At 38.0% G+C, this 27,976-nt stretch overlaps 1 protein-coding gene across 2 annotated transcripts; it reads right to left on the bottom strand.

Moving 5' to 3' along the window:
• Positions 1–1,942: 1,942 nt before the first annotated feature.
• AFG3L2 (AFG3 like matrix AAA peptidase subunit 2) lies at positions 1,943–27,976 on the bottom strand. Of its 2 annotated transcripts, XR_014492163.1 has the most exons (18): positions 27,764–27,976; positions 25,957–26,056; positions 24,260–24,328; positions 20,769–20,884; positions 19,392–19,544; positions 15,256–15,330; positions 14,330–14,454; positions 11,593–11,866; positions 10,925–11,062; positions 10,506–10,659; positions 10,029–10,136; positions 9,638–9,763; positions 8,992–9,102; positions 8,133–8,248; positions 7,580–7,780; positions 7,060–7,141; positions 3,758–3,952; positions 2,698–2,933 (listed from the first exon to the last, which is right to left on the bottom strand). XR_014492163.1 is itself a non-coding variant. In XM_083359974.1 (17 exons), exons 1-17 carry the CDS (start codon positions 27,884–27,886, stop codon positions 2,694–2,696), a joined length of 2,424 nt encoding a protein of 807 aa, XP_083216100.1. In that variant the 5' UTR covers positions 27,887–27,976; the 3' UTR covers positions 1,943–2,693. The 2 variants fall into 2 exon arrangements, 1 of the variants encoding a protein (XP_083216100.1); XM_083359974.1 differs by lacking the exon at positions 7,060–7,141 and having other exon boundaries at positions 1,943–2,933.

Raw genomic sequence — 27,976 nt, 5'->3', positions numbered from 1 at the left:
AACTCCATTAATTAAAAATAATTTTAAAATTAATTTAGCCTTATGTATATTCCATATTTATAAATTATGCTTCAACACCGGTGTTTTTGAATTGTTAGAGTAACCTCTGAGGAAGTGGATGATTCTTTTAGAAGCTGAAGCTTTAAATTTCATGATACAAAGGAGGCATATTCTAAGGCTGCAGGTCCACATGTACCCTACTTAGTTCCCAGAATTCTTCCAAATGCTACTACTTTTTCACTTTACATGTGATAGAAAGCATTAGAAACATCCCATATGGTATAACTACAGTAGATGTGATTTTGTTACATTGAAATGTAAATTAATTCCCACGTTCTCTTTCTGGCTCCAGCAACTTTGGCTTTAGCTCCACCTACCTTTTTGTAGTGCTAGCAACCAGGGCACCAGTTACTCTCTTGGGTAATCCCCATCATGTGGACGGACCAGACATGTCTGAATAGATGTCAGCACATTCCATAAGAATTCCAGTCTACTTCACTAGCTGCCACATTAGATTTTCCTAAATGCTATGCCTGACCTATGCTGACTTTGGACATTTTGGATTAGACCAGGGGTGTCAAACTCAATTTCATTGAGGGCCGCATTAGCATTGCGGTTGCCCTCGGGGCCGGGTGGGTATGGCCTGGGTGGGCGTGGCCAGAGTGCGTATGGCCTACTGGGTGGGCGTGGCCAGCTCTACATCATTCGCATCAAGGATGCCTATGGGGGCCTGGGCAGGAGTGGGACAGATCTGGGGGTCTCTGGCAGAAGGAGGGTCTCTGGGCCAGGGCCAAGGCAGTGGGGGCCGTTCCCTCACTGTTTCCAGGATGGCTTCGCGGGCCGCATGAAACCACTTCGCGGGCCGGATCTGGCCCCTGGGCCTTGTGTTTGACATGTCTGGATTAGACAGTATGACATTTAACCAGCATCAAGTAAAACAGCACTTTCCAGCTGAACTCCCATTCCTGGCTGCAAAGAAATATCTCCAAGTGTGTGCATATGAAATAGCTACTTTAGGAACCTAATGATTCATAGGATAAAGACTGGGTTTCTCTATATGTTTTATTAGCTATCTAGCCTTTTCAATCCTTGATGCTTGTGCTAGCTCTCATCACAATCCAGATAATGTGCCATTAGCGATTGAATTTTTAATATCTTTAAAGCGCTCCAACATGAAACTTTTTTTTTTAGTACAGCCACAAAGCGGGCTGAATTTTTCATAGGTCTATTTTTCACAATGTTACTATCCTTGCTTTGTCACAGGAAGTTCATAATGTACTATGAAGCTACAGATTTTACCCCAATGCTCTTCCTTTGCTTCTATTATCTACTACTGGTTGCTTTTTAGTTTGATGTTTTGGGAACACACCTCCCTTCCCTTCTCTTTTTACTGACCTAGATACTTTTGCAGCAGTAGCAGCCATACCTGCTTCTTGCTTAATACCAGGTAATTTATGAGCACGTTAAATGACCTTTCTTAGCAGAGATCCCAATTTTTTTTCATTATCAGCTGTTCAATTTGCATTCTATTCTTATCTAATTACTAATTTACAATAGGGACTCCAGCTTAACTTTCTTCTTGTATGCCCTTTGCTAATAATGAATGGTCCATCCAATCCATCCTTCCTTGCCTGTGCTATCTATCTCTGGTTCTGAACAGGAAGATCAGTATCACATATGTGTGTGTATGAGCTCATATGATGACTTTAGATAACAGTATGGAGCAGACTACTTGATGTTATTTTTCCCTTTAGTTTACTAGACGGTACGTGGTGAATTCTGATTTTTCTCATTTCATTGCCACACTTTATCAACATGTCTATGGGACCCCTAGTCTCCTTCAAAAAGCTACCATGTAATCTTTCATGTCTATGTGTCTGTGGTTATTAGAAATCTAACAACTGGTATGGTTTCATTATTGGGCCAAGGATCCAAGAGAATCTGCCTGTTTGCACAGTCCAGTGTGCTGATTTTATTTAATGTTGCTAAACTGTATTTACAAAATACATTTGTATGCTCAATATTTTACAATCTCATGTAGAAAAAAAAATCCACACTTTATTAAAATTGCAGTAATATAATTTAGATTTTACACTTCATTGTAGCCACAGACCCCCCATCTCTCTAATTACCAGCTTTTCAGTTTGATCACAGATACCTGCAGGGTCTCTTTACTGGACAACAAGGTAAAGGAAAAAAATTCAAATTGGTGGTTGAAAACTTATGTGCTTCATCAAAACAAACATATGAAAAGCAATGTGGGATCCCAGGAAATACTCTTATGATCAAAGCCAACAATTTCAGGATATTAACAGCTCACACTTGGTAGAGGTGATCCAAAAATAAAGTTTTCCCGGAGTTCTGGGAAGTTGTACATTCTAGGGCAGTTTAAATATATCAGTTTACACAACTCTTAATAACAGACCTGAATTGCTGCAACTCTAGAAGAAATTCAATGTAGACCCATTAGTTCTAAGAACTATACTTTTTAATCAGGGATTCTGGGAAACGGCTTCCTGTGGATTCTGAATACTCTGTAGAGGGAAAAACCCTCCTAGTTCATCAGCCATGGCAGGCTTGTTCCAATAAAGCAGAGGATAGATACTTGGACACCAGATTTTTGAAGTGTTTCTCGTTTCAGTGTGCAACTTAATCTGTGTCACTTTTATGTACAACACCATCATACTGCAACCCTAAAAAGGCACATGTCCTCTGATTTGCCTGGCAATTCCCTCATCTGTTGCCTCTTCTTTCTCCTCACGCTCTTTGTTCCAGTCTTTAAGGCCTTCTGGAAGTGAAGTATCTTCATCTAAGCTGCCTGTGCCTTCAACAAACTCTTCATAGGTAGATTTTTCAGCAAAAGGTCGGGGGCCAAGCATTTCAACCATATCACTCTTATCCAAAACCTCCTTCTCCAAGAGCCTTAAAGCCACCTGAAACAACAGGCACACATGTATTACAAGGAGGTTCAGCCTCTAATTTTTCATTCCACAATCCTAATATAGTATGTACGGATAAAAAAATTCAAGATTTTTAAAACCATTAACCTAGGCTGAATTATGTTCTGAGCATATTACAGCGCTACTTATTACAAGGTCTTCCAGGTAAGAATATGCAGGATGAACTCTGCATCTCTGTATTTCAAGCTTTCAAAAAACAAAATGCATAACTTTTGTTCTGTTATGACTAAAACACCATCATTTATACTAATTAGATGTCCGGAAATAATATTTCTGCTGCTGTCAAAAACTTTTGAACACTGATTATGGTTATTTTTGTCTAACTGTACCTTTGAAAAAATAACAATATATTCAATAGATACTGGTATTTCTGATACACAGAACCTGGTGAAATTCTTAATCCCTAATTTTATATTGGAGGTAGGTAATTTTCATTTGTTTCTTTTCTTGGAGCTAAACTCTTAAATAATAATTCTTGGGAACCAGATAATGCTGGCATTTGGAAGGAAAAAGGAATTGGGGAAAAAAGGATTGTCTCAGTTTCTTTAATCAACTAGAACAGGGGTCTTCAGACTTGGCCCTTTTATGACTTGTGGACTTCAACTCCCAGAATTCCTCAGCCAGGCACACTGGTTAAGGAATTCTGGGAGTTGAAGTCCACAAGTCATTAAAGGCCCAACTCTGAAGACCCCTAAACTAGAAAATCAGGTTTGGACCTGACTCAGCAATGATCTTTTAACCTACTTAGATAAGAATCTTATGCCCCTCCTGATAATAGCCGGACAAGAAATGCATACCTTTTCTACCTCAGCCTTCTTTTCAGTAAGTAGAGATACTGTCCTTTCATAAGCTTCATTAATAAGCGTTCGCACTTCTTCATCTATTAATCTTGCAGTTGCTTCACTGTAGGGTTTGTCTAACACCATGTCTCCTTGGCGGGGAAGATCAAATGAAATTTGCCCAACTTTTTCATTCATTCCAAACTGAACAATCTGAGGATTGAACAGCAGATTAGTTAAGCCATTTCTACAACACTTAATCAAGAATCAAAGTAGTGGGTAGCTGTTTTCAGTGATAACGGTAGCAATAGGTAAAATGAGGACCCAGATTGTTGGGGGCAATAAGCTGACTTTGTAAAATGCCATGGGGGGGGGGGCGAAAGCCCTAATAAGCAGGCATATACATAGAATCTTACAATCTTCTTAGATTGTAAGCCGTCCTGAGTCTTCGGAGAAGGGCGGGATATAAATGGGATTAAAAAAAATTAGCTGACAAGCTGACTAACATTAACTGTTCATATGTTAATATGAAGTTGGCTTCTAGGCTTCTGGGCAAGAACAGAATAAAAGTTCCAGTGAGAACCTCTGCCAGGATATTGCTGGCCAGGAGCCAGGTTCTGACTTTTGAAAATCTTTCAGGAAGGAGACATCATTCGGGATTGCCTGTTTGCACTCTGGAAAAGCTGCTCTTCATGAAGAGACCACAGGAATTGAGTTTCTTGATCTGTGATCCACTGAGAATTGAGCAGCTTGGGAGCAAAGGGATTTAAAATACAACCTTAAGTACAGAATTAATGTTCATTTAATCAGCAAAAGCTTCACTTTCTTAATCACTTTATACCCTAAAAGAGACATTCCAAATGGTGGTAAAGGTCAAAGACTCCCTGGATCAGGAAAAAGATCAGACAATCAAGCAGAACAATATCTTAATCAAGGAACTACCAACTCAAACAATCAAGCAATAAATCATAGCTTAATCAAGGAGAAAACAACACCCCCACCAACACTGACAAGCTACTATAAAATAAAGAGCAAACCTCACCCCCTTGAGCACTGAAGATGCTACCTAGTTGGGTAATAAAATGTCTGCAAGCAAACAACCAAGCTCAGAGAACACCAAGGATGCCACAGTTCAACCCTGAGCTACTTATAGTTTCTTCTCGAGGCGAGGCTGCCTGGATGTGATGAGGGCCAACAGTTAAGTGCCACTGGACCATAAGTCTTGAACTTGTATGGCACCTTCTGCCAAATGCTTCTTTCCTAGGCTATCCAATGCTTCACCCCTTTCATGTTTCTTCTGATAAAAGTAACTGTAAACTCCGAAGAATTGATGGACTGGAATATGGCCTTTCAAAACAGTTCTTGGGCCATTTGTTGAGCCATCCCATCTTCCCGGCTTCAGAGAGGAGGAGGAAAAAAGAAACAGGCCACCATTTGCCGTTTTACAGGGGGGAAAAACAGGCTTCCAGTGCTGATGTTCCTTATTCCCTACCTTGAATTTATACTTGCACTTAACTCCACAGGCCCCCCCATGTGACTGGGACTCCTTGTTCTAATTAAAAGGTAAAGGTTCCCCCACACATGTGTGCTAGTCGTTTCCAACTCTAGAGGCCGGTGCTCATCTCCGTTTCAAAGCCGAAGAACCAGCGCTTGTCCGAGGATGTCTCCGTGGTCATGTGGCCGGCATGACTAGACGCCAAAGGCGCACGGAACGCTGTTACCTTCCCACCAGAGTGGTCCCTATTTTTCTACTTGCATTTTTACGTGCTTTCGAACTGCTAGGTTGGCAGAAGCTGGGACGAGTAACAGGCGCTCACTCTGTTACGCGGCACTCGGGATTCGACCGGCTAAACTGCCGACCTTCTGATCGACAAGCTCAACGTCCTAACCCACTGAGCCACCCGGTCACAGCTCAATTCTGACACACACAAAAAAAATTCTCTGCCCGCTTAATTGTCCTGCCTTTTGTTTCTTTTATTCTTCCCTTATCCTCAGCCTGAGACGAAACCCTGAGGGAAAATAGCCCTTCTTTTTCTGGCAAAGGCAGAGCTAGGGCTGAGGACAGATATCCTTCACTAGATGGAACAAAACCTAAGCCATATATAAGTAATCCTTGACATGTGGCTGTTATGGACCTTGCCCGTTATGCTCATATGTCGGATGGTTGTAAAATGAGTCAGTCACATGGCCAATCCAATTTTATGACATTTTTACATCATTGTTAAGCAAACACCATAGTTGTAAAATGAACACCATGGTTGCCAAGCCGCTCAATGGTTTGCTATGGGCATGCTTTTGCCAAACACCAGAAGTGCTGGTTTTCAGCAAAACTATCATAAAAGACACACACATGGTTGGTGTGGGTGCAAATGGCCACAAATGCAGCCGTGTTGTCAAGTACATAAAATTCCACCATGTGATTGCAGAGCAAGTTCACCATTGGAACTTTGGATCCAAGCCATAAGTCCTCTTTTTTGGGTCTGTCGTTAACTATGAACAGTTGCTAACCAACCAGCTGTTAGGTTGAGGACTCCAATATAAAGTTAAGAGTGTTGCATAAAATGCTGATTTTTCTTTGTATTCCACAATGTTAGTACTAATGAACATTCCCTATATATCAGAAGATTCAAGAGCAGTTAAAAATACTGCTTTGCAAAAAGCATGTGAATTAATTAATTTACTACCATTAGATAGTATGACAACCACCAATTTAAACAACTTAAAAATTATGAGAAAAATTCATGGATTACATCACTATCAACAGACTGGATAATTTTATTGTACCTGCTAAAACAATCGCAGGATACTTTAAATATTAGTTGTTAGGGAGTAACAGTTTGAGAGATATTACGCTTGCCCTTTTGATTCTGTAAGGTACTGCATGAACCATGTGTGATATGGAATACCGGATTAGATAATCTTCACCTGATCCACAATGGCTTTTCTTATACTTCTTATATTCCAAAGGAACATGGATACCAGTCATTCTACTTATTACTACTAAATCACTGTAATTTAATAGTTAGAATGGAACTTATACATACCTATTAAAATTAAATATTTAAACTAATTGCATCAAATTTTGTAACAGAAGTATTGAGTAGAATTTTTTTTAAAAAATCCCATTTATATCCCGCCCTTCTCCAAAGACTCAGGGCGGCTTACAATTTAAAGCACAAATCAATGTGCTTAGCAAAATTAGGGATGCCATAATTATTTGGTTACTAAATCGATAATAAAGGCACTAGAAAGTCTAATGGTAATGTAACATCAGCATCACTGAAATGTATGGAACCTGCTCAAGAATGCAATACACACACCTGTGCAGCAGTTCCCATTCATTCCTATGTTCTCAGAGAGCTGCTTCAGAAGAGGCTCTTCCTGGAATTCACCCAATACAGCCTGTAAAGGGGATGAGGCACATGCTTAATGGCTATCCAGGAAAGTTCTGTTTGGCAATAGAAGGCCCAATTTTGTAATCTAAGCTGTCACTAGGAGACCCGAGCATTTCAGCATAAGTCTCTAATTCCCCTGATTGCAGTTAATGCCAGTAGTCTAAAAGCCATTTAATCAAAATTATAAAGTGCTTTGGGCAAGGCAAGATGATAAAATGTAAATGACCAAACAAGGATTTTTAATTTTTGCATGAAGAAACAAGAATTCTGCATTTTGGGAAGAAAGCAAACTCTTTTTCAGCCTGCGTTGAGCAGATTTCAGACGAAAGTTTGAGAAAAACTGTGGTATTGTCAGAAGATATTAATAGGAAATAGTATGTAGAAGCAAAATTCTTGCCAGACAAGATTTCTACAAAGGTGTGAAACACCAAGTAAAAATACAGACCTGAGCATATGCACTCTGAGTAATTTTCTTTAAGTCATCTTGGGCCCCTGTTGTAATTTTTCCAAAGAAGATTTGTTCTGACACACGTCCTCCCAAAGTCATACACATTCTGTCCAGAAGCTGTTCTTTGGTGTACAGATACTGTTCTTTCGGCAAATACTGAGCATAGCCCAGTCCTTTCCCACGAGGAATAATAGATACCTGGTGTCCGAAGAGAAATAGAAGTATTTGTTATAACAAACCAACCAACAAATAAACAAGCAAACATTAGCTTGTAACAAATCTGTATTTCACATGACTGCTATCTCTGCAAAGAAACTTTTAAGTAAGAAATATGTAAGACATGACTTTTGGATTCAAAGATATTTAAAGTTGATTTAATAACTTTCCACTCTATATGAAATAAGACAGATGATTAATTCAAGGCATCCTGGTTTGAAAGCCTGCACTGCAAAGGGAGATGGCCAAGGAGATATATAAAAGGCTCACCTATAATTTATCTCAACTGAGAAGCAATCCTTCAAAAGAACCTCTGTGCCACAAGTCAACATACCTTCAGAAGTGGATCAGCGTGTTCCAGAAACCACCCAGCAACTGCATGGCCAGCTTCATGATATGCAACTGTTTTTTTTTCTTCTGGTTGCAATATTTGTGTTTTCTTTTCTAGGCCTTTGATTGGTTAAATAAATAAGTATTCAATTAGTGTAGCAATTCCTATGGAGCATATTTCTCAGCTGCTGTGCCAATGGGTGGCTAACATGAAAACATGGTACTAGTAGATAATTTTTCTGTTCTCTCTGCATGAGTGAGAAATTACCACGAGAGGAAGAAGAAAAAATATTTTTAGGCAGAAGCCACAGGGGCTCCTACATACTATTTTCAAGTAAGAAGCAAAATATCATTCTTGCTTCGTAGCAGGGATGCCAAAAAATCAGACTGCCAGCCAAAGCAAAGTTTTGTGGCCACCAAAGCTGCCTGCATAGGTGGGGTTAAATGAGATTATGCTTTTTTTTGCAGTTTTAGGGTTACAGATGAATGAGCAAAACAGGTGCCTTAAACTTTACCAATGCTTAAGGCACCTGTCTCATCTGCTTAAAATGCCTGCCCCTGGGATGTAACTTTCATTGGGGGCATCTAATGAAAGAGGAGCTCTTACTGCATTAGGAGCGCAAAATGCCATTTGACCATCAAAATTTTGAGTGTCATGTTTTTCTCATTTTTTAAAGTTCTTATCCCCTCCTCCATCCCTGTAAATTATTCTATGGACACCGCACAGATGCTCAGGGCATCCAGCCTATCACTCTCCACACGCTAATGGAAGTATTTGCCAAACAAGCAACATTAGAACATGAATAAAAGAACCAACTGATAACAACACCAATAATGTAATCCACAATGTGTCAGCTCCTCACCTCCGATCACTCTTTCAATAGCTTGCTCGAAATGCTTTTGACCTATGGCATCTGCAAGATGTCTTGCAGCAATTAAGGCAGCTTCATTGCATACATTAGCTATATCCGCACCTAAAGGAAAGAAGGCATAAGAGACACCTAACTCCAGGCTGTTTCCATTTTTTTTAATCATTTACCACAAGGAGGATACTTTGAAATTTTATATCTCAGTGGCTAATGTCTCCACTGAAATAAATGCCACTCCTGAAAAAATCAAACTCCAAATAAATTTTGAGTCAATGATTTAAAAATTATCTGTTCAGAATCAGGGCAAATAGCTAATATGCTCATAAAGAATCCATTCAGTATACCTAAATGATTGGGACCTGAGTTAAAAGAAAAATTATTTGCCAAGCTCCAGAAAATGATTTTCGGTATGCTGAAGGCTAACCTTATTTTGTTATTGACTCTTTCCCTTTGAGGGTCACACTATACATAAATAAATAAATAAATATACCATCTTCAAATTCCTTCGCCCAAAATAATTTTGGCATATGACCTCAGGAAGACTAAAACCAAAGTCTTCTTAATATAAGTATAAATTTAGTAAATGATATTTGTGATGCAATGTATTAAAATGTATTAGTTATTACATAGGATTACCTACCTGAAAACCCAGGGGTTAATGATGCAAGTTTCCGTGCTAAATTATCTTTATTCAAGGTAGTATCCAACTTAAGAGGCCTCAGGTGAACTTTGAAAATAGATGCTCTTCCTTTTATATCTGGTGGCCCTTGGGAAGTTAAAAAAATATTTTTAAAATACGTTCTTTACAAATATTTTCAGACATGTATACTTTTAATAAAGGCCAATAGTCTCTAATTACTCCATCTCTCTCATCTTCCATGTACAAAGAGTATCCAATTTGAGAATTTTTTAGATACGCAATTTCACACGTTAAGTTTGCTAAGATGCTCCAGGAAAATAAGAATTCCACCTTATTTCCTCTCTGCATATTATTTAATATCTTTACAAGACCAATATGGGGAACAGCTTACCAATGAAGATCTGTCTATCGAAACGACCTGGCCTCAAAAGGGCAGGATCCAGGATATCTGGTCTATTGGTGCCTGCCAAGACGACAACGTTTGTTGCGGTGTTAAAACCTGTGAATGAAACATAATATTTAGTAATTACTGATTATTGCAAATATATTATTTTCTAAAATAGACCAACAAATTATGTTTTGACTCCTAATTATTCAGAAAAGCCATAAAGAGGCAAAAATGCATATATTAAACTGAAAAGTGGGAACTGTGCTTCGACAAACATTGATGAAAAAAGCTGTTGCAGTGAATTTTAAAAATATTTTTTTCTTATTCCATAGTTCTTTATTGCATTTTGCTTTCCAATTCTCAAAGTAAGTTACACGGAAACAATATAATTTATTTCCATTTTATCTCTTTAAAACTACTTTTATTTTAATATCTAAGTAGTAAGATGTATCAGAATTGCTACAAAATTTAAAGAGTTACCATCCATTTCTACTAGGAGTTGATTGAGTGTATTTTCCTGTTCACTTTGCCCTCCGAAGTTACTCCTTCCTCTCTTTCTTCCCACCGCATCTATTTCATCAATGAAGAGAATGCAAGGCGCATTTTTACGAGCCAGAACAAATAAATCACGAACCTTTGCAAGAGAACAGAAAGTATTTTCAATGACTCAGAGCTCTACCCCTTGTTTTTTATTCAACAGAAAGTTACCGCAAAGTCATGAAATCAGGCAGATTGTATTGTAGCCAATAAACTAGATGTAAAATGCATTTTGTGCAAATGGTAAGATGTCTTAAAATGGAAACAAACATTTCACGTTTGGTTTAAACATAAAATTAAACATAATTTTGTTGTTTGAGAGCCAAATATATTGCAATAAGAGAGCAAAGTTATAGACTTACTCTAGCAGGGCCCACGCCAACAAACATCTCTAAGAATTCAGAACCATTGACTGTAATAAAAGGAACATTGGCTTCCCCAGCTGTTGCTTTTGCTAGAAGCGTTTTCCCAGTGCCTGGGGGCCCAGTCAGAATAGCACCCTAAGAAAAGGTAGGAATAAAAGTTAAACATAATTACACACACACACACACACACACACTCATCATCATTCATTTTTGTCATAGTATTAGCAAAATTCGGCAAAGGATTTAGATTGGAGGAAATGTAAAATATTTAAGCTCAATCCAAATTATAAGATTTTATGTCAATACACAGCACATACTTCCTACTGATGAGATGAAGCCAACATATATTAGCCATGTTTTATTATTATTTTTTTTAAAAAAACTTGCAACCACCATGTGTTAAGATAAATCTGTACTAAAAGGTTTACTGTTTTTTATCTGAAAGGAAGTAATGGGATTGAGTTAATTCAGCAATAGGATTTAGGTAACTGAACATCATCAGTGAGTTATTTAAATTCCATAAATTAATAACAACATTTTTCTTATTCTTGCAGATAATTAAAATTAGGAAGATAATACACTGTGACTAAGTTTGAGATTACTATTCCATACCAAAGAGATTTCTAAATATGTCTGGCTCTAAGTCAATGAATGAGAATTAGTACCTTTGGGATCTTTGCTCCAAGATCTTGATACTGCTTTGGGTTTTTCAGAAAGTTAACAAATTCCATTATCTCTAATTTAGCCTCCTCACAGCCAGCTACATCTTTGAACTTCACATCTATTTCATCTTTTAGGACTTTAGCAGTTGTTTCACCAACACTGAAGAGTCCACCCATTCCCCGGCCTCCTCGGCCTAATCCAGCTGCTCCTCTTCTTATTGAATATAGCAAAAAGCCAATTATAAGGACTGTTGGCAACATATTCAGCAGAAATGAACTAAAAAAAGGATAAAAACAGAAAGTTGGTGTAAAGAATGGCCTAGTCAAAATATTCATACAACTTGCCAAACACAATGCATGGAAAATACATTACAATGTATATATTTATTGTTAGGAATACGCTAAATTTAATAGAAAGGCTAATATTTGCACCAGCAGAACACCTGCTCTCTTTTTTTAAATGTTTAGGAACAAACCATCTATGTCCTAAAGAGAGCAACAGTGGATTTATTTATTTTTCTGACAGCACTCCTATAACTTATTGCAAACAGCTCTAAGTGTCAGAGCCGCCACCTTGCGCTCTGCTATTGCTTGGTGCCAGTCAGCCATGCTCTGGGGAGACTGGAAAGGAGTGTGTGTGTGTGTGTGGTGGGGAAGTACCCAGGGGTAATAAAGAGTTCACTGTATCAGCTAGAGATGCGACTTCAAGATTAGACGTCTAAGAACGGACCGTAGCTGCATTCCAACCCACACTTGGAGCGGCCATTCTTTAAACATCCTTTTTGAATTTGATTGGACAATTGGGGGCCGGCATGGGGATGATGCTAGGGGATAGGATGTTGTTGTTGTTAGCTGCGAAGTCGTATCCGACCCATCGCGACCCTATGGACAACGTTCCTCCAGGCCTTCCTGTCCTCTACCATCTTCTGGAGTCCATTTAAGCTCACGCCTACTGCTTCAGTGACTCCATCCAGCCACCTCATTCTCTGTCGTCCCCTTCTTCTCTTGCCCTCAATCTTTCCCAGCATTAGGCTCTTCTCCAGTGAGTCCTTCCTTCTCATTAGGTGGCCAAAGTATTTGAGTTTTAGCTTCAGGATCTGGCCTTCTAAAGAACAGTCAGGGTTGATCTCCTGTAGGACTGACCGGTTTGATGTTACACTTGGGGATTTTGGTGGGCGAATTTCAGTTCCGGATTAATGTCAAAGCTGCCTTAACTTGAACCTTCAAGTAAGAATGTTCCTTAACTCCATTCACTGAGAAAGGTATAGTGAGTCACAGTACAGCAAAGCCAGAACTGAAATTCAGGTGCCAAAATAGGATCCTCCCCATACTGGCTGCCAAATGTCCAATCAAATTTGAAAAGGATGTTTTTAGAAGGTCGTTCCAAGTGTGGGTTGGAATGCAGCTACAATATGTTCTCAGCCGACTGACCCTGAAGTCGCATCTCTAGCTGATACGGCAAACTCTGCATTACCCCTGGGTACCCTCCCATCCAGTCTTCCTGAAGTTCATGGCAGACTAGCATTAAAGCAATAGCAGACCGTGAGGTAGCAGTTCTGACACTAAAGTTAATTCTACTGAGGTAAGTGCAAACGTAACTAAAGAGAACTTTGGATCCCAACAATTATTTAAAATGATGAAAAATTCAGATAAGGACGAGGAAGCAATGGTTTCCTTCATACATATCACACTGAAATAGCTAACAAAATAATTTCCCAAAACACTGAAAGAACTCAGCAGCAACTACTCAAATACCCATATCTGAAACCCACTTTTGCTTTGAGTTCTGAGAGAACAACAAAGGCTTTAATGACATAATTATTCAATATCTTTTAGAAGCAGCTGCTCTTGCAAAAGTGAATGTTTATAGTTTTCTTCAAAAATTTCAGTCTTATGTTCTATAGAAGGCACATGACTCCAGTGAGATTAGCGAAAATGTTTAAAAATACCTCAAATGTTTGTTGGAAATGTAGTCAAAGACCTGGTACTTACTACCATATCTGGTGGACATGTCCTAAAGCTAAAAGATTCTGGTTTAACATACATTTATGGTTGGAGAAGATGATTAAAAAACAAACAGAATTTAAACCAGAATTGTTCTTCTTAGGAATGATAGGTCCTAACTATGACAAGGAGAGCAGTTATTTGATATTACATGTATTAACAGCAGCGAGAACTATCTATGCCCAATACTGGAAAAATGAAAATTTACCGACTGAAGAAGTATTAATAAAGAAAATACTAGATTGTGCAGAAATGGATAGATTAACTTTAGAGATTAATGAGAATGAGGGTTCAGTTTACTTGGACTGAATTTTATCAATGGCTAGACAACTGAATTAGAGAGAAAGGAAGGTGATATGTATTTTTGAATGTATCCCAGTAAGAAAAATATTATGGATTGAAAACTTAATATTTTTTATTATAATTTACTATATTTATTATTGCTAACAATCATTAACTCTAATATTCTCATTTATATATATGTATCCAGACAATATGCTGTTTGCCAAACATTGAATATTATCGGGGAAAACCCCAATCCCTATCCCAACCTTCCCTGTATTCTACCCCAATCTCTACCCCTCCTTTTTCCTTCCCATCCTTATAAAAACCAATAAAACCCTTTAAAAAAATCAGTCTTGGTCCCAATAACCCTTTAGAATTGTTTAATGCTGCTTTTTTTAGTGATTTTTAAAGGTACATTATAATGCAAAAATTAAAATATTAAAATGCTTACCCATCACTTTCTGCTGTATATACTACTGGCAGTTTGTTCTCTCCTTCTATGCCCATCTCCTGTTGGGCAGTTTCTAAGTTCCGCTCAAATGTATCCACACTTCCAATATTAAACCAAAGAAATTGCTGTAAACAGACCAAAATGGTAGCAATTTAGTTTTACTACTTAAGGTAATTTTAGACAGACAAATAATACTTAATTTCAGACAAAAGGATTTCATTATGCATTAAGTGAAACAGAAAAAAAAATTTATTAGTTGAATTGCTATTCAGCCTTTCATTCAGCTCAAATTGCCATGTTTTTCTATTTTTCCCAACAGTAACGTGTAACAAAGTTAGAAAATTCTGGATTCAAATACGCACACTGATTTCATAGGATTTTAAAGATTAATATACAATTGAGACCAACATATTTTCTTTTGGGGTTGATGAACAAGCAGTTGGAAAAAAAATCACAGAAATAATTTGTTTTGTGCATGATAATGGAAGTGAAATTACTGTATGCACAAAAATGAAAAGATTTGGCATTAATCCCAATGGAGGAATGATTGGTGAACTTGCCGAGATGCATAAATTGACTTCTTTGATCAAAGACAGTATCTGGTTATTGCTGACTGGAAACCTATGTGGATTTTTTTTGCATAAAACAGAAAAAATGAACTTACGATTTATGGTTTTAATTATTAGAAAGAACATATTGTTACTGAGATGCTTAACAGATTAAAATTAAAAACATAAATTTCTTAAAATGCAACAAAAAACCCATTTCTGCTCCACAAGCCATAGTTTTGTCAATTGCATATAAAGACCCAGACCTTTGCCATAATGCTATGCAATAGGGGATTCGGACATTATTTAACTTATAGGAATGCATGTAAGTATAAATATTGCACCCCCTGATGTTTGCAGGCTACGAGTTCAATTTACCCCATCAACAGGAGATTTCCCTGGAATAAAGACGACTCTAACAAAGCGTTTGTTCACTACTTCTAGTTTGTCCACCTATCAAAAAAGAAAAGAAACATATTATTACCAGTATTCCTTGTTCATGTGATACTATATTTCTATTTGTATAAAGGCAGGAAAGCATCAGTACTAGATTTATTAACTTCTCCAAATTGGTCTCCTTACTAATTAAATTAGAGGCTTTAATCTGAATCTGTGCTATACTCATGTAAAAAAAAAACACCTGCTCAATTTAAAATGACAAAGAAGATGGGTGAGGTTGATAATTCCAGCAAGGAGCCTTGGTGGAGCAGTGGGCTAATGCCTCCTTAAGTAACACCAGCTGCCTGCAATTAGTGCAGGTTCGAGTCCCACCAGGCTCAAGGTTGACTCAGCCTTCCATCCTTCCCAGGTAGGTAAAATGAGGACCCAGATTGTTGGGGGCAATAAGCTGACTTTGTAATAATGCCGCTTGGGGGGGAGGCGAAAGCCCTAATAAGCAGGCATATACATAGAATGAAGGCTATTGCTAAGCACATTGATTTGTGCTTAGATTGTAAGCCGCCCTGAGTCTTCGGAGAAGGGCGGGATATAAATGGGATTAAATGGGATTAATTCTCCCAGTGAACAGACTGCTATTGCTTCCTGTTATGCATAAAACTGTGCTCCTGATCACTGGTCCAAAACATAATGTTGGGCAACGGGAGGAAGGACCACAGAAAGTAAATGAGAATCCACTAGTCCCTGCTTTGTGATCCTTTTATGTATCTTGAATTGCACTGGTGGGCCCATTCTTTAAACAAATATAACAGTACCTGAAGCCATGGATTGATTAACATTACTTAAACCTATTTAACGCTACCATTTGGTAAAACGTGCATCTTTTAGTACTTGCAATAGAGCCTTTTCTGAATTTCCGAACTTCCTATTTAACTTCTGAGATACAATGAACAGTTAAATGTAATTTACACACTGAATAATGTAATTGCTCCATTAACTTTTGATACTTTTGTATCTTGGTTTTTTAATCACCCTGTAAACCGCCCTGAGTCCTTCGGGAAAGGGCGGTGTATAAATGTAATAAAATAAAATAAATAAATAAATAAAATAACTCTCTATCACTGATCAAGGTTTATAGTGTTTATAGCACCTGAAGGCAAGACAAGAAGTAACAGATGGAAAATTAAAAAAAGAAAGGTCCAACCTAGAACTAAGGAGAAATTTCATGTCAAGTGAGAACAATTAAACGTAGCTTGTCCCCAGAAGTTGTGGGTACTCCAACACATGAGATTTTTAAGAGATTGGACAGCCATTTGTCCAGAATAGATCTCCTGCTTGGGCAGGGGGTTGGACTCCAAGGATTCTTCCAACTCTATTATTCTGTAAAAAAACTATTCTGAGTCTGTCACTGCAACATTAATAGACTTACGGATCCCAAGTTATACACAAACTATTAAGATACCTATTTGCTTCTCTTGAGGATCATGACTTTAACAAAAAAAAAAAAAAACACCACAGGGGTTAGAGAATATCTTGCCTTCAGTTCACCGTGTGTGTGGTAAATTTGTGGGACCACCTCTTACTTAGAATATCTGCCCACTCTACCAGATTAGGTAAGGTAGGCACGTTCCAGTTCTCTTCCCTGAAATGTCATTTAGTGAGAAGTGTGCCTTTTCTGGATTGCTCCTATTTTACAGAACATGCTCTCCCCAATGATTTGAAGGCCACCACCATTTTAGCTTTTAGCTAGGCCAGGGGTCGGCAACCTCGGCTCTTTTATGACTCGTGGACTTCAACTCCCAAAATTCCTGAGCCAGCATAGCTGGCTCAGGAATTCTGGGAGTTGAAGTCCACGAGTCATAAAAGAGCCGAGGTTGCCGACCCCTGAGCTAGGCTATCAAGACCTGCCTTATTATTATTAGAGATTTAAATCGTGCACATATAAAGAGGATAAATAATGTTTTAATCGAACTGGACTTGGAAACGGAATTAGTTAAAGATTGTATGATAAAGTGGGCACAAAATATTCAGGAACCAATTTCGCTGGATACTTGGAAGGTAATTTGGGTTAGAAATGTTAAATTTACTCAGGCTCAAAATTTAAGAGAAATTTTTTATAAAATGTTTTATAGATGGCATCTGGATCCCAAAACGTTGTCTAACATGTATCCTAACTTACAGTCTAAATGTTGGAGATGTGGTAGTTTAGAAGCCACCTATTTTCATATGTGGTGGACTTGCAGAAATATAAAAGCTTTTTGGGTTAAAATTTGGTGGAACATTCAAAAGATTTTTAAGAGAAAGATAAAGTTCTCTCCGCAATTGTTTCTATTGGGTATTGTTGTAGATTGTGATGTTAAAGAAACCAATTTGATGTTGAATTTGATAACAGCAGCACGGTTACTGGTGGGACAATGCTGGAAGAAGGATAGTTTGCCTACAATAGAAGAATGGATGTTTAAAGTTTCGAATCTTGCAGAAATGTCTAAGATTTCTGCTTATTTGAAGGATCATTCATGAGAAAGATATATTTCAGTTTGGAGGAGAAGGATAGATTATATTCAGAATAAATATGGGACTAAAAAGTTCCATTTAGCTTATGAGTAGATTTTAGAGGGATATTGTTATATTGTATTTGCCTTCAGGATAATTTAAAGAAATTAAGGATATGCAACCCTTATATTCTATTTTTCCCCCTCTGGAAATCCAAATCAATTTACATGGGCACATTTTTTTTACATTAATTCAACAATAACAATAATTTAGAGTAGCTTGGATTGAGAGAGTGGCCCCAGATCAGCCAACAGGTTTCTATGGTTGAGGATGGAATCAAACAGGATTCCTCCCATTCTAGTTCTAAGACTTTAACTGCAACTCTAATACCCTCTTCTAAAATACATACATATTAAAGTTATTATACTAATTAAATGTTAAGTACCTGAATTATGGTACACATTAATATGCAAATAAATAATCAGAACACCCAAATATTTAGAAACTAAAGTAGCTCATTAAGAAACTCAAATCTAAAGTATTGATGTATTTGGGCCTTGCAACATGGGGAACCATCATCCACTGAATACAGGAAACAGCCTTATGCTAGCCAATCCATCACTCCCTCAAAAACAGACAACTTAAAAGTTTACAGCTTTTGTGAACTTCAACTTTCAACAGATTCAGCTATCACCATAAATAGTGAAGAATGTCTAAATATTTTGTAGTTCAGTTATGTCAGGTGAGTTACCGGTTGTCCACTTTTCTGACTGGTATCAGTTCTTCTAGGACAGACATGTCAAACACAAGGCCCGGGGGCCGGATCTGGCCCGCGAAGTGGTTTCATGCGGCCCGCGAAGCCATCCTGGAAACAGTGAGGGAATGTCCCCCATTGCCTTGGCCCCGGCCCAGAAACCCTCCTTCTGCCAGAGACCCTCAGATCTGTCCCACTCCTGCCCAGGCCCCCATAGGCACCCTTGATGCGAATGATGTAGAGCTGGCCACGTCCACCCAGTAAGCCATACACACTCTAGCCACGCCCACCCAGTAGGCCACGCCCACCCAGGCCACACCCACCCAGCCCCGAGGGCAACCGCAATGCTGATGCGGCCCTCAATGAAATTGAGTTTGACACCCCTGTTCTAGGATTTTGATGAGAGTCATTTTGTGTCAGGATACATTTTGCATGTATCTTCTGCAGGCAAAACACTAGTTCGGGTTACTGCCCTTGATATTATATAGCTATTTTATTTATTTATAAAATGTTAACTCAAATCAGACTGAAAGTTCCACAATCTACTAGGCTAATCTGTGTTGAGGTGACTTAATCACACTGATTATTTTTTATTTTATTTATTTTAATTCCATTTATATCCCGCCCTTCTCCGAAGACTCAGGGCGGCTTACAAGCTTAGCAGTAGCCTTCATTGTATGTATATGCCTGCTTATTAGGGCTTTCATACACCCCCCAAGCAGCATTATTACAAAGTCAGCTTAATTGCCCCCAACAATCTGGGTCCTCATTTTACCTACCTCGGAAGGATGGAAGGCTGAGTCAGCCTATAATTATAAATTATAAATTATGTAGCGATGCTTTCATAAAATTACTTCCTCTGGCTACTTACAATTCCTTTGGAAAGAAAATTGTTGACAAAGTCTTTCCACGTGATTTCTCTTCCAGAATTCCTGAACATAACGTAATAGATTACCACAGACCAGAAAAGAGAAGTTGAGATGAAATAATACCGGAACTCTTTATCATCCCAGGGAAAATCACCCTAAAAGGAAAGAAGAGGCATTACTATTTCCAGAGGATAACTCTGTATAAAAAGACAACAATTTCTTATTTTACGCTAACAAAAACAAGCAGGTAGCTTTTAAAATATCTTACCAATTACGATTATCTTTCACACTGTATCTTTTACAATGTTCTAAAAATATTTAAATTTTGTACATCCCCCCCCCAAAAAAATGCATTAAATGGCAGGCACTATAAATTATAAACACAAGCAAAGATTATAGCTGAGATAACTATAGGTGCTTACCACAAACACTCAGCTTAGGTCAGAGACTTGTAAATTTAAAATACAGAGTGACATAATTTGTATTGCCTTCTACACTAATATAGAATTTTATTTAATAACATTTTCTTAAATGGACAGCATTTCAATGGTGAAAATTGACAGAATATAATGTATTGTTTTTATTTATTAAGGCTTATATGTTGCTCCAGTCCACAAGGACTTTGAGTGGTTTTCATTCCCTTCTCTTTACCAAATTGCCTGTTTGGGCTAGGGCAGGGGTAGGCAACCTCGGCTCTTTTATGACTCATGGACTTCAACTCCCAGAATTCCTGAGTCAGCATAGCTGACTCAGGAATTCTGGGAGTTGAAGTCCACGAGTCATAAAAGAGCCGAAGTTGCCTACCCCTGGGCTAGGGTTAAGAAATAAAACAGGTATCGGTTGACTCCATGCTAATGAATGATCTCCTCCAGTAACTTCATACAAACAGGTACAAAAGGGATACAAGGGACAAGCCCTGTAGCACTCTGTAACAGAGCAGCCCAGGGTGCAACTTTTCCTGTTCCCACTACCAGTGAATGGAACCTCTTCTTCAAAAACCGTTGTAAAACAGTGCCTTTCACTCTTAATCCTTGGTGTGTGTGTGTGTGTGTGTGGCCACACAGGACTAGGAAAGTCACACTACTGTATCCCAGTCCCACCACAGATCATCCATATGGGCAGCCAAAATAGTTTCAATACACTTGAGTTTGAAGCTCAACTGAAAAGGATACTAAATGTAAGTCCACCATATTTTCAACAACCGTCCTAAAAAGGGAGACTAGATTATTGTTATTGTTGTTGGGTTGAGTGATGGCTTCTTCAGGAGGGGACGTATCATCATTTCCTTCAAAGCAGATAGGGCCATTGTCTCTTCCAAGGATCCATTATCTACAACTCCCACCCAGCTTTCTGCTAACTCTTGGAAAAAGAATTGGAACCTTTTGTAATCTTGACCACCAGTTAGAATCTTCTTTCTTGCCACCTTTTTTGCCTCCACTACTACCTCCTCCACTGCCAGATTTGGAAGTTTGCTGGGACTCTGCCTCTTTTGCATCTATAATAAACATACATATGTTTCAATGGAAAGTATAAAAGACTTATTAAAATTATCACTCTGACATTCTCAGACATGGTCGGTTCTGTATACACAATATTTATACAACAGTAATCACTATAATAGCCAAACTAGACCAGGCATGTCAAACTGCCGGCCCATGGGCTGGATGCGTCACATCAAAACCGCAATGGGGAAAAAGTTGCGATACATTGTGCAACATCATGTGATGTTGCGAGTTTGACATGCCTGAACTAGACCATTATACCATTATCAAAATTATATTTTGCACATCTAACCTAGAACGGGTATCAAGAAATCATACAAATTTGATCAATAAACACTATTACATCCAATATCTAATATTAACTATTGTGGTCCTCTATTTCCGACCTAACTGAATACAGATACCATGATACAGGATAGTTCCATTGCGATACAAGATGAGATAGCTCCAGTCATTTTGGTGTGTCAATAATCTCAAAGCCAGGAAGTCCACAACCTCTCTGAAAGCCCCTAGGATGTAATCCTGGAGTCTTTCAAAAGTTATCAAGTGCCAATTTTTAATGTAAGAAATGGGAGAAAATAATTTACTACACAATTATAGAACAATCATATTAATTATATAATTTTAATTAGATTTAAACATTAACAAAATTTTGTATGGGCCTCATTTGATGGATGGTACTTCACTGAAAGACTTAGTGTAGTTTCAGCCTTGCTATAGAGAAGGACGTCTCTGACAAGAACAGGCTTCTTTGTGTCAGTAGTCATAGTGGCTTCTTTCCCACAAAGTTCATCAAATTGTAAACATCTGATTGTGGAATTTTTGCAGTTTTACAAAATTTGCATCTACCCAGCTCCTTCAAGATAATAACCTAAGAAAAATACTAATATTCAAATTAGTATTACGATTATGCTAGTACCATCAGAACATGTAAATACTGAGGGGAAACAGTTTTGTAACCAATTTACAAATTACAGATAACCCTTCTGGAAAATATCAAGAAATAAATTGGTATGACTGGAATGTTTCAAAGGCTGCTTGCTATTTTCCACTACAGTACTGGTTTTCAATAAGACAAGAAGCAATGGGTGAAAGCTCATCATATATTTCCAGATGTATTTATTAAAATATCTGTACTAATGTTATGGCCTGCAAAATAGAAGGCTGGAAATTCAGTTTCCTCTCCCAGATGCCCTGTGGGTCCTAAGAGAAATAAGGTAAGTTTAAACCTAACCAAGAGAAGGCTTAGGGGTGACATGATAGCCGTCTTCCTATACTTTAAAGGCTGTCACTGTGAAAAGATGGTTGATTTATTCTCCAAAGTAGCTGAAGGCAGGACAAGAAGCAATGGGTGGAAGATTATCAGAGGGGGATCCAACCTGGAACTAAGGAGAAATTTCCTCACAGTGAAAACCATTAGTCAATGGAACAGCTTGCCTGAATTTTGGGAGTTCCCTGACTGGAGGTTTTCAAGAAAGGATTGGACAACCATTTGTCCATGATGTAATAAGGATTCCTGCCTTAGGTGGGGTTGTGTATGTGGAGTACATGACCACCAAGGTCCCTTCCAACCCTATGATTCTATGATTCCCTACATCCTGGTCCTACTTTTTGCTCTGAAGTGGCAGCTTAGTCGTTCCTGCTGCAACCACTACCCTTTAAGGGGGATTCATTTGGCATATAGCCCCTAATATCAGTACATAAGACATACGATTCTTTCAACCTATTGTCCTTTCTAGCAACTAAAACATCAAAAAACAAATGTTGAAGTAATCTTAATAATGCCACATTCCGTTTGTGCAATGTATTAAAATCCCTTTGTAGCTGTAGGCATTAATAATTAGATATTCAAGTGGAAGGAGAAATGGCACAAGTTGCATTTTAACTGCAACTTTTATATTAGCTAAGAAAGAAAAAATGCAACATAAATTGCAGTATTCCAGGACACAAAGTGATACTTGAAAAGAAAGGCCTGGGGGGGGGGGTGATTTGGGGATATATTGCAAAATTTTGTTTTTGTAAAACTCTTTAATAAAAAAAAAAGGCCTTCAGCCCCAAATCTTGAAAGGGGCTAGAAAGAAATTTAATTACAGATCATCGTAGCAGTCTTCCCCCCCTCCAATGAATATAGTTTGAAATAGTAATAAATGCTAACCACCTAATTATGTAACTTATACAAAGATAAATAAAGATTCCAGGTATTGTGCAGGAAATAGATATAAAAAATTTGAGCACAAATTTCTGGTTACCTATATTTATCTATTTCTTTGCAAACCGCTGATAGGGAAGGTGAAAACATCTTTTGATAGACCTCTGCCCAGAAACATTTTTCTCTTTCACTCTGCCTTAACAAAGAGAAAATTTTTATGTGCTCTGTGTGTGTCTGTGTGTTGTTTGCAGAACCTAACCAGGATGAACCTCAGGATAAAAAGGTCAAAATTAGCAAGATGGCAGATGGACTATTGCAATACAGGCCTCGCTTCTTTAAGTAGCATACAATGTTGGCAGATGTACAAAAGAAGTGGAACTTCCATCAACGTTTTTCTTCTACACTCTTGCTGATTTTGACACCCTCCTCCTATGAATACTATTGCCCTCCATGTTACCTCTTTTCTTTGCCCTCTTAATATTTACGACCACAATTGAGCCCAAAAATTCCATTGCTAAGCATGACAGTTAAGTGAATTTTGTCCCATTTCACATCCTTTATTGCCATAGTTGTTAAGTGAATCACTGCAGCTGTTAAGTTAGTAACATGGATAAGTGAATCTGGTTTTCCCCTTGACTTTGCTTGTCAGAAGGTTGCAAAAGGTGATCACATGACCCTGGGATGCTGCAAACCGTCATAAATGCATGCCAGTTGCCAAGCATCTGAATTCTGATCGCAGGACCATGGGGATGCTGCAATAGTTGTCAGTGTAAAAAAACGGTCATAAGTAACTTTTTTCAGTGCTATTGTAACTTTGAGCAGTCATGAAACAAAACATTGTAAGTCAAGGACTACCTGCAATATACATAGCAGTTATCAAATAATCAGCTCTTTGCTTTTGAGTAACACCTAATATATAACAAATCTGATAATGAACTAACAGTGAAGTCAAATGGTGAAGTCAAATCTGAAATGTGAGTAAACACAATCGATATTTTGTCTAGCTAAAGGGTAGTAACAGAAAGTAAACAACAGAAGCGAAGAACAGGAAGATTATCTTTAGAGGGGATCATTTGAGCCAGTTTTAGCACTGAATTATGAAACAATAAACCTGTGTGCTAGTGCACATGATAATTAGAACTAATGAGTGTTAAAATGGAAGTAACCAAGTTAATATTCATTTTACATACAGAGCTCTAATGAAAGCGTGTCTTGGTACCTTTGGGTTCTCCATCAGAATCTTTCACATCATTAGGTTTCTTTCCCCCAGGAAAATATTTTTCAAATCCTATTAAAATAAAGCAGTGGAAATAAAAATCACCTTGACATTGATGCCTAAGATAGTACAGATATTGTTGTATAAATTATCAGGTGGCTTCCAGGTCCAATTCAAGGTGCCTTCGGGGCCTATAACGTCACTAGTGGGAGGGACCATTTACCACGAGCTGCTTCTGCCCACTGGGTGTAATGAAGCAAGATGGATGTACCTTAGATTCTGCCTATCAAATAGTGTCACTTTACAGATCCAGTAGGCACATCAATCTGGTTGCAGCACCTGCCTTCTGAAAGATTTGTGCAACTCCCATCCTCATGATGTCCCAGAAACTGGGCGGTGGGGGGGGGGGAGGGAACTCAGTTGTTCTCCCAGGCCATAGAGCTCCTTTTAGTTTGGAATAATATTTTATTTACATTTTTTCTTTTATCTGTAAGCTACCCAATCAGCTAGTCTTGACTAGGATTGATTAAACAAACAAATAAAATTAAAAAATTCCATTAATCAAAAAAGTGACACATAATTGTAATTTTAGTTCTTCCGTATTTTTATATACCTAGATCCTTTATTCCATCAGGTGGCTAATTCAGTTAAGCTACAGTTATTAAGCAAAGGAAATTCATGCTCACAAACACAATCCAGTATAAAGGATTCCAGTAAATAAGCAATGGACAAGATGACCTTTGATTTGTGCCTTAGAATTATTTTTGACATTCAAAATTTGTATATATGTGCACATTTCTTATTTCTTAAAAAAAAAACAAAGTCATATTTAAGAGTACTGTATTTGTTCAGTTGGCATAAAGTAAAGGGACGTCAAAAACCAATTTACCTATATTATTTATAGGAAGGTTTTTAAACATTTATAAATAATAATATAGTAGACATTTTGGAATTAAACTAAAAATGTTGTGTTTCTTTTTTATATCAGAAAGACAACTCAGTATTCTTTCTTTGGTATCTTTTATCAATTGGCCATTAATTGTTCAATTTCTGAAAATATATCCATTTGTAGATATCTCCTTTGAAATTTATTTTAAATTAAAAAAGTATTTGACAGTACCTGGAGCTAGAGAAAGTTTTCAAAAAATTATGAAAATATATTAATAATCCTATTGATATCATTGAATTTTAAGATGTTGAAACTCAAATTATAAAAGGAATACTTGAAGCCTACATATTATGAGTTTAAATCTCATTGCACATTACTAGCTTCCAGTAAGTATTATTATAGAGATTATAGGATTTCAGAAAGATATAACTGCTGTATATTTTTTTAAGATGGTATAAGGAATTTTCCAAATGGAAATTTCATTGAATGCAATTGATTACATTCTAAACTTACTTTTTAATAAATAAAATACACATTTTGCCGAGCATGACAATATGTACAATAAATATATGAAACATTGGTTTCAGAAATAATCATATTCTGAACAATCTTTGTGAAATTAATGAGTTTTATCTTAGTGGATTTATTTAAAGTGAATTTGAGTATTTTTAAACCACAATACAATCTGCAAACCACAGATTCATATATCTCTCTTGCCATTCAGAATAAATCTTGTTACCTGTATACATCCTTTTACATGAAGGAGGTAATAGTATGTAAGCTATACGGTATCAGTATTATATAGCAATACCTTTTGGAGGTTGGGAAAAGAGTTTTTGATAAGCAGCAATTACATTTACAAGAACACTGTTTCTGTTTGTAGGAACCTGGGAGATCACTTTATTGTGAAGCTGAAAAAAATGAGAATGATCATTAAGAATGAAAATCTTTTCAGATTTTTTTTAGTACAATTTTATGCACATTTAAAAGTAACTAACTTAAGATGCTTATAGTAAGGATTACTGGCAAACTGCATCCAATATTTTCTTAGATTTGAATTTACATAAACCTATCCAGGATTATATCTCACTGACATCACACTTCCACTATATTGTATTCCACTATTCTGAATTCTTATGACAGCCCCAGGAAAGCAGTACTTGGAAATGGCTTTTAACACCCAACAATATCACACACGTACAGAAAGCAATTTGGAATTTCTTAAAAGTTGCAACAGTCTTATATCTAACAATATACTGATCAGCAGAAATGAAAATAAGTAGGAGATGAGGAATAGATAATCCCTGTTAGCTCTTCCTTGATATCTATGTGAGCCATGGAATACAGGTAGTCTTCACAATTAGCACAGAAATAAAATTGTCTGGTAAAAGGGAAATAGATTGTGGTACCAAATGTCTAAGGAGATTCTCAGTCATCCAAGTTATGGTTGTCTCAAAGATACTTTTTCAAAAGGCAACTGGGCCTTTTGTCATAGTCTAGTATTAGGCCATAGTCCAATTGCCTTTTGAAAAATCATCTTTGGGACAGAATGTTGTAACTGTATACTTCTTCTGGCAACAAATTTAACAGATGTCTTTTTCTGTTTAACAATTTTAAAGCTAGGTAAGGTTCGTACATTGTGCTAAGCTGGGGTTCACGGAGTAACCGAATATGAAGGACTGGGTTATGCAAGCAACGAACAGACCAAATTCTGGTTTAGCACGGTAAGTGGTTTAGCCATCTACTGTATATTTTCATGCTGGTTTTGAAAACCGGAGGGAAGCTTTTTTTCTGAAACTTATAAGGAACCAAAACTTAAAAGTTGATCTCTTTCCCAAGTAATATAACTAAAGCATAATTACTATGTGCTAAATCACGCTGAATGAAATTCTTGCTTCCTTATGTAATCGGACACTTCAGCCACGCATTTTACAAGAATCCCAGTTCACGATACGAGTAGATTTTTGTTGCACTGTATTTTTTTTTAAATTTTCTCACGATGTGGAAGCTCACTCTTAAAAGCCTCCTACAGAGGATGCCCCGCTTTTAAAAAAAGAGTATAGGGCTCCTTAGTACAGCGTTTCCCAACCTTTAGGAACTTGAAGATGCGTGGACTTCAACTCCCAGAATTCCCCAGCCAGCTATGCTGGCTGGGGAATTCTGGGAGTTGAAGTCCACGCATCTTCAAGTTCCTAAGGTTGGGAAACGCTGCCTTAGTATATAAAGCAGGGGTCTTCAAACTTGGCCCTTTTATGACTTGTGGACTTCGACTCCCAGAATTCCTCAGCCAGTGTGCCTGGCTGAGGAATTCTGGGAGTTGAAGTCCACAAGTCATAAAAGGGCCAAGTTTTGAAGACCTCTGATATTATAAAGGTTATCCCTAAAGTAAGCGATCCTGATCTGAACAGGGATATCTGTTTGCATTCTTGCCGCGAGCAAAAAAAACAACAACAAAACAAAACAACGCAAGCTGCGCAATCCGTTTCGTTCCAGCCGCCGACTCGAGTCGATTCGGGCGATCAGGGGGCTCAAGAAGCGCTACGGGGAGGGCAGCCGCGGAGACACAGGAAGAAGGCGGCACCCATCTGCCCTTGCCCTGCTTGCCGTCTGTGACTCACCTGTCTCATGGAGCGGGAAGGGACAGCTCGACCTCGGGACCAAAGCTGCAGCTGAGCTGCGGGGACCCCAGCAGGGGTGCGCCGGCAACAACCGCGCGACAGCCAGAGGCAGCGATGAGCCATGGCGCCCCCCCCCTCCAAACAGGCCTAAAGACCCCACAAGCACAGACCTCGCACGCCTCCCGAAGAGGCGGGCTGAATCACGCTCCTGGC

The sequence above is a fragment of the Vipera ursinii genome (genome assembly GCF_947247035.1).
Source record: "Vipera ursinii genome assembly, chromosome: 3".
Lineage (NCBI taxonomy): Eukaryota > Metazoa > Chordata > Lepidosauria > Squamata > Viperidae > Vipera > Vipera ursinii.
This window is presented reverse-complemented; position numbering and strand designations above follow the sequence as displayed.